The sequence below is a fragment of the Panthera uncia genome, assembly GCF_023721935.1.
Source record: "Panthera uncia isolate 11264 chromosome A3 unlocalized genomic scaffold, Puncia_PCG_1.0 HiC_scaffold_11, whole genome shotgun sequence".
NCBI classification, from domain to species: domain Eukaryota; kingdom Metazoa; phylum Chordata; class Mammalia; order Carnivora; family Felidae; genus Panthera; species Panthera uncia.
In genome coordinates, this window is record NW_026057578.1 from 29,556,169 (window position 1) to 29,568,018 (window position 11,850).

The 11,850-nt window shown below is 47.1% G+C and overlaps 1 protein-coding gene across 1 annotated transcript in view; it reads right to left on the minus strand.

The window, feature by feature from the left end:
- Positions 1-11,762, minus strand: part of SIGLEC1 (sialic acid binding Ig like lectin 1) — a 39,345-nt gene extending 27,583 nt beyond the window's left edge. The window contains exon 1 of the mRNA XM_049649822.1: positions 11,708-11,762. Coding sequence (XP_049505779.1) covers positions 11,708-11,762 — 55 coding nt within the window. The remainder of the gene's footprint in view (positions 1-11,707) is intronic.
- Between the last annotated feature and the right edge of the window lie 88 nt (positions 11,763-11,850).

Consider the following 11,850-nt stretch of genomic DNA (forward strand, 5'->3'; position numbering starts at 1 on the left):
TTCATGCTCTGTCTCTCTCTGTCCCAAAAATAAATAAAAAACGTTGAAAAAAATTAAAAAAAAAAAAACCTGTCCTGAGAATAACAGATCCTAAGGTAACAGAACCTTTCAGGACTGGGAAAGAGCCTGAGAAGAGATGCCACACGGTATGTTTTTAGTGGCAATGCTTGAAGTGGGAAATTTTGAATGTGAAATTAAATCTGGCTAATAAATGAATTTATTTCATTTGGGGTTACTCTTTGTAAAATCTGGATAATGTGTTTTACTTTTGCTCTGGAATAAGCAAGCATGTTTTTTTTAATGAATACAAAGTTTGGCTACAATGCAGAAAATTAGAGTTAATAGGGCTTTAAATAGAAGTGTATGTCCCTCTCCCTCAGGTAAGTGTTGGTGTCCAAGGCTGATGTGGTAGCTGCACAATCATGAAACTAGAACACTTTTAAGTTTTTTGCTTTGCCATCTTCAATGGGCTGCTTCCACGTACGGTCTAAAATGGTTGCTGGGACACCAGCCGTTATATCTGCATTCCAGAAAGCAAGATAGAGGAACGAACAAAACAGGTCATGCCCCCATCTTTTAAGGACAATTCTTTAAATTGCACCCTTCATTTCTGCTTCTATCACGTGAGCCAGAAGTTAGTCACATGACCTCATGTCTTTATTCCAATAGATGATGTGCCCAGGTAAATACTAGAGGTTCATTACTAAGGAGTTGGGGGGGTAGAAGGGGGGGTGGGAGATGAAGCCCTGACTTTTCTTGGAGCAACCAGGATCCTAATTGAATCACTCATCCCTTAAGGCACCTGGGTGGCTCAGTCAGTTAAGCACCTGACTCTTGGGTTCAGCTCAGGTCACCATCTCATGGTTCATTGTGTTTAAGCCCTGCCTTGGGCTCCCCACTAGTAGTGTGGGGCCTTCTTGGGATTCTCTTTCTCCCTCTCTCTCTGCCTCTCCCCTGATCTCTCTCTCTCTCAAAATAAATAAACATTTTTTTAAAAATCACCCATTCCTTGGAACTGGTGGGATAACAGCCGCAGGCCAACTGCCCACCTCCTTGACAGCATCTCCGTAGAGCCCCCTATCTCCCCTAGAGGGCGCCAGAGCCCTCTGTTTCCTTGCCTTTGTCCTTTCAGATCCCACTGCAACGTCTGAGGTACGGCCAGCTCAATCCCAACTGGCCCAAAGATCTTCAGGGGACAGGTGGGAGTCGTGTAGCTCAGTGGTTCCGAGGCTGGGCCTTACATAGAGCTGAGCTCAAATCCAGACATATCATTCACCAGCTGTGTGATCAGGGGGAAGTCGCTCAACCACTCTGAACCTGAGGCCCTTGGGACAGCCTCTGTGAAGAGCCTACCACCAAGCCTGGAATGTCAGAACAGTTCTGTGAGTGCAGTGACAGTGGCTGAAGGCTGTGCTCCCCCTTCCCCGCCCAAGGTGACCTCCCATAGCTACACTCTGAATTGTCATTCATTCTGTTGCCCCAGAGCCTGTGGTCTGACCCTCTCGCTCTCCTGTCCTGCTCATGCACCCATTTCTGCTCCCCGAGAGTTTGAAGGCATATGTGCTTCTCCACCCCCAACTGCTAACACTTCAGGGCAGAGAAAATCCCTTCCATCCATGCCAACCCCAGTCAGCCCTGCCCTTCCCTCATAAAGTTGAACTGACCACCAGACATTATCAGCCAATTGAGAAAACCCAACCAAAGGAGGATTGAGAAGAGCAAGTCGCTATCGAGTGCTGACCTGGCAGCATCGAGCCAGTTTACACCCGTAAGGACCCTCTGAGCCACGTGCTGTTGTCACCTCCACTTTAAGGAAGCTGAGTCACAGACCGGTAAATTAACTTGGCTGAAGTTTACACAGCTAGTAAGGGGCAGAGAAGTGGACTCTAAACCCAGGTAGCCTGTTTCCTGTATTGCACCCCGAACTACTCAGCTGAGAGTATCCTGCCTCTTTTTTATTTTATTTTTTTTAACGTTTATTTATTTTTGAGACAGAGACAGAGCATGAACGGGGGAGGGGCAGAGAGAGAGGGAGACACAGAATCGGAAACAGGCTCCAGGCTCCGAGCCATCAGCCCAGAGCCCGACGCGGGGCTCGAACTCACGGACCGCGAGATCGTGACCTGGCTGAAGTCGGACGCTTAACCGACTGCGCCACCCAGGCGCCCCGAGGCGCCCCTTTTTTATTTTAATTCCAGTATCGTTCGCACACAGCGTTACATTAACTTCAGGTGTACAATACAATATTCCAACAATTCTATACGTTACTCAGTGCTCGTCAAGATAAGTGTGCTCGACATCTCCTTCACACGTTACCCACATGCCCCACCCACCTCTCCACTGGTGATCACCGGTTTGTTCTCTATGGTTAAGAGTCCGATTCTTGGTTTGTCTCTTTTTTTCTTTGCTTGTTTTGTTTCTTCAATTCCACATCTGAGGGAAGTCATATGGTATTTATCCGTCTTTCTCTGACTGACTTATCTCAGCCTTATACTCTCCAGTTGCATTCATGTTGCTGCAAATGACAAGATTTCATTCTTTTTTTATGGCTGAATAACATTCCATTGTACCTATGTACCACAACTTTATCAATTTGTCTACAATGGACACTTGGGCTGCTTCCTATGCTGCCTCTTCAATAAACTAAACAAAAGGTGAACAAACTGATCCCAGAGGATACATAATTGAAAAAACAGAAGAGGGGGGAGCCTGGGTGGCTCGCTCAGTTAAGTGCTGACAGTTTGGAGCCTGGAGCCTGCTTTGGATTCTGTGTCTCCCCCTCTCTCTCTCTGCTCCACCCCTGCTTGTGTTCTCTCTCTCTCTTTCTCAAAAATAAATAAATAAATAAACATTAAAAAAAAAGAACAAAAGAGAACTTATAAAAAGACTCTAATTCCATTATATTCCTTTTTAAATTTTTTAAAATGTTTATTCATTTTTGAGAGACAGAGTGTGAGTGGGGGAGGGGAGAGAGAGGGGGAGACACAGAATCCAAAGCAGGCTCCAGGCTCCAAGCTGTCAGCACAGAGCCTGACGCAGGGCTTGAACCCACGGACAGCTAGATCATGACCTGAGCTGAAGTCAGATGCTTAACCAACTGAGCCACCCAGGAGCCCCATAATTCCATTTTATTCTTAAGACAAAAAGAGGCAGCTGTGAAAAAAAAAAAAAACATAAAATAATTCTTGGAAATTTAAAATAGAATCATTGAAATAAAAACAAATTCAATAGAAAGGAGTGTGAACATCTGTGGTTTGGGTGTCCAAAACGAATTCACCCTACCTTTGGTTAAAAACAAACAAAAAAAACCCTTTCATTTTCCTCTTATACTCTTAAGCCTGTGGATTAGGTGGAATTGTCCACCCCCTCCCCATTTTATTTTTTTTTATGTTTATTTTTGAGACAGAGAGAGATAGAGCATGAACAGGGGAGGGTCAGAGAGAGGGAGACACAGAATCTGAAACAGGCTCCAGGTTCTGAGCTGTCAGCACAGAGCCTGACGCGGGGCTCGAACTCACGGACCGCGAGATCGTGACCTGGGCCGAAGTCGGCCGCTTAACTGACTGAGCCACCCAGGTGCCCCCCCTCCCCATTTTATACACAAGAGGAACATGTTGCTGATGACAGTCCACTCTGAGGAGCCAGGGGATGAGGACAACACTGAGGGTAGAGGAAAGATACACAGTGACCCTCTGTCCTTGATGACATCATCGCAGTCTCTGGATCAAACCTTACCTGAAGCTAAAGGAGTGAGTGCTTCCCTTTCCCAATATCCACTTGTCAAATCCTATAGAAAGACTCCAATCACACTTGTCTCAGATGTGTTTCCAGCCCTCAGAAGAGTCACCATCTTGTGATGGTGTACAAGCCCACCCCTAAGGCACAGCAATTGGGGGGGGGGGGGATCACACACTGGACTGGAGAAGCAGCAGTTCACCAAAAGAAAGGGGGAGGGGAAAGGAGTGCTGGATAAACACACCAACAGCCACGACATCTGACTACTCAGACAAAGGGCCCAGGCATGGGAAAGTGTGTATGACAAATAGACTCTGTGGTAACATAATGGTAAGGACATCTGTTTCTTCTCTCTGGAAGTAAAAAGAAAAGCAATTAGAAAACCAGAAACAACAAAATCTATTCCAGGGACTGAATATAAAGCAAACACATGTGAGGCATGATTTTGAGCAACCAGTGGAGTGTAAGAAAAGAGAACCCACTTGACCTTGATGTTGGAGACAGCGAGTCTTCAAGCAGCATAGGGTGGAAGGAATGGGATTACATTTCCGGCTCAATGGAGCTATCTCATTATTTGGTTCTGTAGTAAATAATGTTTATACAATCACAAAATTGGCTGATTTTCAGTTTTCAGAATCACCCTGAAGATGAAGAATGGGAGATTTCGCTATAATTACAAAACAGAATGTAAGTGTTATAAACTTTGACCATGGAAATGTGAAGATAAAACCAACAGAAATTAGAAGGAGGTGGGGAAGGAAGGCTAGTTAGCCTTACATAGTGATGGGGCTCAAGAAGTTGTCTGAAGTTGAGTAAAGAGGAACTAAGTTTTGAATATAAATTGTTCAGAACTATAAATAACAGCAACCTGAGACTGTGATCATAGTGTAGCCAACGGAACCAGAACCGAGAAAGTGGGCAAGGGTGGAGATGGGAGATAGTGTGGTTTAAATTCTTGCTTTTTAAAAAAAGTTTATTTATTTATTTTGAGAGAGAGAGATAGAGAATGAGCAGGGGGGGGGGGGCAGAGAGAGAGGGAGACAGAAAATCCCAAGCAGGCTCTGCACCATCAATGCAGAGCCTGATGCAGTGCTAAAACTCACAAACCATGAGATCGTGACATGAGCTGAAACCAAGAGTTGGATGCTTAACCAACTGAGCAAGAACCAAATTCTTGCTTTGGTGATGAGGTATCATTAGATATTCTTGAGTTACTAAATTTAGAACTATAATGGTAAAACTCTGGAGTATCTAAAAATAGGAAAAGTTCTGAGGAGTGGAATTGGTGTAGGAAATTTTGTTTCCATTTTGTCCCATCCTTTACCAGTTGAATTTCTTTACCTCCATATACTACACCATATCAGACCCCCTCCCACCCACCTCGCTCTGTGTCCTATGTTCCTATGAAGGGTCGGCACTCGGTACCACTCCTACTTCCCTCTGGTTTGTCTACCTTACTACAGAGGCTGAATAACTACATTTGCATTTCCCAGACTCCTTTCCAGCTACCTTAATGCCACCACGCCACCATCCAGCCGTAATTAATTTCTCACGTCACCAGACTGGTCAAATAATAGTGTCTCTCAAAAATCTGGAACCAGGACTAAGCGACACCACTTGGCTTCTGCTTGTAGCTGAAATGGAGGACAGATAAATTCAGGAATGCTCACATGCATGGAGAAGAAAAAATAAATAAAAGGCAATCTGTTAAGGGAATGAAAAGACAAGCCACAGACTAGGAGAAAATATTTGCAAAACACAGATCTGATAAGGGACGTGTATCCAAAATATACAAAGAACTCTTACACCTCAACAATAAGAAGTCAAACATTGAAAAATGCACAACAAGGGGCACCTGGCTGTCTCAGTGGGTGAAACTTGCAACTCTTGATCTCGGGGTCATGAGTCCAAGCCCTACGTTGGATGTAGAGATTACTTAAAATAATTTTAAAAAATCTTTAAAAAATGCACAAAGGATCTGAACAGATATCCACCAAAGATACACAAATGGCAAGTGACCATGTGAAAAGATGCTCAACATCATACGTCATTGGGAAATTGCAAACTAAAATGACAAGGAGATACCACCACATACCTGTCAGAATGGCCAAAATCCAGAACACCAACAACAGCCAAATGCTGACAAGGGTGTAGAAAAACAAGAACTTCCATTCTTTCTGGTGGGAATGCAAAATGGCACAGCTACTTTGGAAGACAGTTCGGCGGTTTCTTACAAAGTTAAACACAGTCTTACCATATGACCCAGCGGTCACACTCCTAGATATTTTACTCAATTGACTTGAAAACATGTCTACACAAGACTCGGTATGCAAATGTTTCTAGCAGCTTTACTTATAATCGCCAAAAACTGGAAGTAACCAAGATGTCCTTCAATGAGCAAATGGGTAAATAAACTGTGTTATGTGCATACAATGGAATATTATTTAGTGACAAAGAGAAATGAGCTACCAAGCCATGAAAAGCCATGGAGGAAACTTAAATGCTTCTTACCGAGTGAAAGAAACCAGTCTGAAAAGACTATATTCTATATGATTCCAACTAGTTGACATTCAAGAAAAGGCAAAAATGTTTTTGCCTGTGGTTGCCAAGTTTTCCACAGATACATAAGTGGAACACAGGGGATTTTTACAGCACTGAAACTATTCTGCATGATACTGTAATGACGAATACATGATATTATGTGTTCTTCAAAACCTATACGTGTAAAACACAAAGGGGGAACCTTAATGTGACCTATGGCCTTTAGTTAATAATGTATCAATGTCGGTTCATGAATTGCAACGAATTCACTACAACTAATCTAAGAGGTTAACGTAGGGGAGACTGTGCCAGGAAAGGCTATATGGGAACTCGGTACTCTCCGCTCAATATTTTTGTAAACTTGAAACTGGTTTTAAAAATAAAATCTATCGGGTGGGGGATGGGCAAGAAGGAGTAAAGGGGAGTGGGAGGTGCAGGCTTCCAGTTACGGAATGAGTGAGTCACGGGGACGAAAGGTACAGCATAGGGAATACAGCCAGTGGTAGGGTAATAGCGTTGTAGGGTGACCCACAGCAGCTACGCTTGCGGTGAGCACAGCATAGCTCTAGACTTGCCAAATCACCGTGTTGTACACCTGAAACTCATGTAACATTGGGTGTCAACCGTACTTCAGTTAAAATGTAGCCCAAATCTACTAATTATTATTTATTTAAAAAAATGTTTTAATGTTTATTTTTGAGAGAAAGAGAGACAAGAGCACAAGTGGGGGAGGGGGAGAGAGAGGGAGGGAGACAGGCTCCAGGCTCTGAGCTGTCAGCACAGACCTCGATGCAGGGCTCAAACCCAAGAACCATGAGATCATGACCTGAGCCCAAGTCAGACGCTTAACCGACTGAGCCACCCAGGTGCCCCTATTAATTATTTTTAAAAAGGCAATCTACAACAAGAGAAGAATCCAGCAGATATGCAGAGAGCAACAGAGAGGACAGTCCTTGTAGCCACAGGGGGAGGAAAGTGGCCAGGTGATGGCTCCCTGGCTACTGGCATATTTCCAGCTCCTGTTCCAGACTCTTGTGAGGCCCAGACACACCCTTTTCTGCCCCTGGGTTCTACAACATACAAACCCTGTGCCCTTGGCATAAGCTTCTTCTTTACCTACACTGCTGTAATTGGTGGGTTTTTGTTTGTTGTTTTTCACAGAGAGCGCAAGCAGGGCAGAGGGGTAGAGGGAGGGAGAGAGAATCTGAAACAGGCTCTTCGCTCAGCATGGAGCCCTACTCAGGTCATGATCCCATGGTTGTGGGAAAATGAGTCAAAATCAAGGGTTGGACGCTCAACTGAGTGAGCCACCCAGGAGCCCCTAATGATACTTGTGTAATCCTTCTAAACCCATTATGCGAATGGACCAGTCTCTGGGTGATGTTATGACAGAAGAGATCCAGTCTAGCAACCAAAAAGTAATTTCAACAAACTTCAAGTTCTGCGTGTTTTCTTGAATATCATGAAAGGGATACTTAGGTTATAGCAACACATTATGAAACCCCTTTCCTTTCGTCTTCCACCCACTTTGCCACACACTATAGCTGCTCCTACAATTCTCTCTCGAAAATCTCAAAACAATTTCCCCAAGCCCTGTCCATACACCTCTTACCTTTCCCCTAGCCTCCCTCCATCCTGATTCTGCATCATAAAACCCAAAAAGTGTTCTGGGGAGGCAGAACCCTCCTTATACGATGTTGAAACTGAGTGGCAAAGCCAGAATCGTCTTTTGTGGGCAAAAGGGTGGGATGGGCTGCCTCCTAGGAAGCCCTTTCCTTTCTCTTTCACACTGCGCACTCTGCCTGGGTGATCTCATCCACTCTCATGGCTTCCATTACCACGTCCATGAGGATGACTGCCAAATTTCTACCCGCAACCCCACACTGTGCTCTGAGCTCCAGATCTATATACCAACTGCCTAGTCAACATTTCTCTTTGGGGGCAAATCAGATAGGATTACATTCTGCTATGAGCAACAGAGCCTGAAAACACAGCATCCTAAGCAAGAGTTTCTTTCTTTTGCATTAAAAGTCCAGACGTCCACAGCCTTGGGCTGGCATGGGCATACTGCTCACGTGCCAGTCTCTCTGCAGGTCCCTTTTCTGCTACCACTGGGGTGTGTTCCTCAACTTTATGTCCCAAAAATGGTGGTGAGAGTTCCAGTTATCCCTTCAGTGCTCCAGGAGAGAAAGGCAGAATGAGGAACAAAGAACAACAGGCACCCACCAGTGTTTAAGGGCTGGAAGACATGGCATATCACTTCTGCTTATGTCTTATTAGCCAGAACTTAATCACATGGCCACGCCTAGCAGGAAGGAAGGCTGGGAAATCTCTTTATGCTGGGTGGCCATGTGCATGGCTAAAAAGAGAAGATTCTATTGTTTGGGGTTTTTCTTAAGTTTATTTATTTTTGAGAGAGAGAGAATGAGCAGGGGAGGGCAGACAGAGAGAGAGAGAAAGAGAGAGAGAGGGAAGGGTGGGGCAGAGAGAGAGAGAGAGAGAGAGAGAATCCAAAGCAGGCTCTGCACCGGCAGTGCAGGGCCCAACACGGGCTTGAACCCATGAACTGGGAGATCATGACCTGAGCAGAAACCAAGAGTAGATGCTCAACTGACTGAGCCACCCAGGCACCCAGAAGATTCTATTGTTAAGAACAAGAGAATAGATGTGGGAGGAAAGGACAACTGCACAGTCTCCTCCCGCTTAACATGACTGAAATGGAAGTGTTATCTTTCCCCAACATTTCCTGTTCTCTTAGACTCTCAGCCCTTTTCTGTACGCTCACAGAACACTAGCAAAGGGGCAATTCTGTGGGATAGAAGCTGGCAAGAGGAGGAAGCACTCAAGCTAAGGAAAGGGGTGAGCAGAGAGAATGCACAATGAAGCTTAATTCTCAGTGGTCTGGTAGAAACCAAAGATCCCAAACAAGATGCCCAAGTGAAACAAGCTGAGTCTGTCAATTCCATCCTGCCTCCTGCTCTCTCTGCACGCCCCCCGTCCCCCGCCCCCCCCCCCTTGCTTTTATCTGCACTATTTCCTCCTCCTGGAATGTCCTTCCCACTTCTCCACATGGATAACTCTCTCAGTCGTCCTTCAGGGCTCAGGTCAGGGGTCACCTCCTCCAAGAAGTCTTCCCGATGTACTCACTGATACATCACACTGCACATGGGGCGACAAGTGGGACAGTGTTCCTGCAGAGTTCCGGGAATGGGGCCGATTCTGGTCCTTTGGGTGTCATCTGGGGCAGGGTGCTGGAGAAGCTCAGCAGGAAGGTAGGACCCCAGGGCTTTCTTTTTATGGAAAAAGAGGCACCAGTTGCCCCTACAACAGGGGAGGCAGGGCACTTCCAAAGCTGACCATGGCCTGGGCCTCCCACACTCCCATCTCCAATGAGGAAAATGACATGGCTGTGGGTCACAGAGAGGAAGTCCAGCTGGGTGGGGTCAGGCGGAGTAATTCCTGGAAGGAAGCTGTCACCTCAGGAATCTGGTAGAGGAACACTCTAGAGGCTTCTGTCCCAAGAGTCATCCACCTCCTGTCCCTGGGAAGGGGCAGGCAGGGCTGGAAAACCATTGGGGAGCCTCTCTGGCTGCCTAGGTACCATATTCCCTTGCCAGCCTCCTTGCACAGGCAAGGGCACGGGCCCTGAATCCACCACTGGGTCTGAATGGAGCAGTACCCTGTTCTCCCTACACCTCAGCTTTCTCTTCTGTAGAATAAGGATGAAGGACCCTTCCCCAAAAAGGTTTGGTGACAGGGTAAGGTACCAGCCAGGCACCAGCAAACCATGAGGTTCAGTCACCAGGGTCTACTGGTGAATAAAAGCCTCTGCCCACCCTTCCCAAGGCACCTGCCCTCCCACTGGTGTGGTGTGCATGTGTGTGCCCCAAGCTGGGGCACAGCAAGCAGCTGGGCCTGGGCAGGAGGGAGGGGAGACTGAGACCCCCCCAGCCCTAAAAGTGCCTGCTGGTCTGCCATGACAGGTCGGGTGCTGGGCACTGGAAAAGGAGAGCCCTGCTTCTGCCTTCTCAACCCACAGTTTTCCTGAGAGCCCCGCCTAGTGATGACCAGGGCTGGGGGCTCCCCAAACTGACACAGGACCCACAGCAGGGTTCAAGGGACCAGGTTCTCCCCGAGGGCTCAAGGGAAAGAAGAATGTTGTTGAGCAGGTCAGGGGTGGGGCCTGGCCCAGGTGGACCAAAGGTCTGGAGCTTGTGTTCGAGGGGCAGGAGAAGAGGTTGGAAGTTAGGTCTGGGAAGGGGAGCTTGATAGGTCAACCAAGGGCAGTCCACACCTTGGATCACTTGGTGATGGGGAGCCACAGAGAATATAAACTGGTGAAGCGATGGGGCCAGACTTGCACTTTGGAAAGTCACCTCCAGTTGCACAATAGAGATGTGTTGGAGGGAGGGGGCTGGAAATGGTGGCATCCTCTGGAGAATGGATGAGCCAAGGTCAGAAGGGGAAGGCCTGGTGTGGAGAGAAGCTGCTCCTGGGAGGATACTTTCAGAGGCTGATCCTTCCTCCAGCTGCCCCCCTCCCCAGAGAAGCAGAAAGCCGGTGAGGTCAGTGGGCGGGCCCACGATGGCACTGGGAGAGAGAGGAGGGTGTTGCAAGGGCACAGAAAAGATACTAAATGCAAGGGCTCTGCAGGATCCTTGTGCATGCCCACCTGGGCCCAAAGCTGCTGGCAACTGAATCAAATATTTTCGAATTTGAGGATTCACTGGGCTTCCTTGCTGTCCTTCTCTTCTGTCAGACTGGAAGCTGCCCAAGGGTGGGGCCTGTAACTCCCAAGTCAGACTGAGGGGGCCTGAAATGGGGGGGGGGGGAACAGAAGGAGGAGGCCAAGTACGAGGATGTGAGGGCTGAGGACCCCCTACCATGAGTCTTCACTCCTGCTCAGAGCCTGCTGCTGTGACCCTCAGAGATGAGCCAACATGTAGAGCTGGGGGTGGGGGATGGAAGAAAACTGCAGTGGAAAAGAAAAAGAAAAACAAGAGACAGGTTGTGCCTGAGGAGCCAGACCCTTTGCCTTCATACACTCACCTGCAGCCCCTTCAACCCCTCCACCCCCACCCCAGGCTTTGCTCAGCCTCTGGCATGATATGAAGGCCTGATAGCCCCCATCACACACATGTCACACACACAAATACACACACACACACGAAGACACAAGACCCAGTGACACATGTATATAAGAGACACAGAGACAAAGACACAGTCACACACAAAACTACCTAAAAACTATCTAAACTAAAAACTACCTAAAAAACTATCCCTAAAACCACCCTAACACATGAACATAGACATACACATACACAGTCATTGGCGCGCACACACACACACACACACACACACACACAAACAGATGCACACACTCGTGGGAACAGTCAGCGGAGGCTGCTGATTGGATACCTTGCTGACTTACTGCCTACGTACTGATACCCAAAAGCTGTCTGGTGCAGCTCATCCCCTATTCCCATCTTGTCGCAGGGCAGTCTAGGGCAGTGGCCCTGATAATAAGGGCCACAAGCCTAGGAGAGGTGATACTCAGCTGGGGAACTTTTAGAT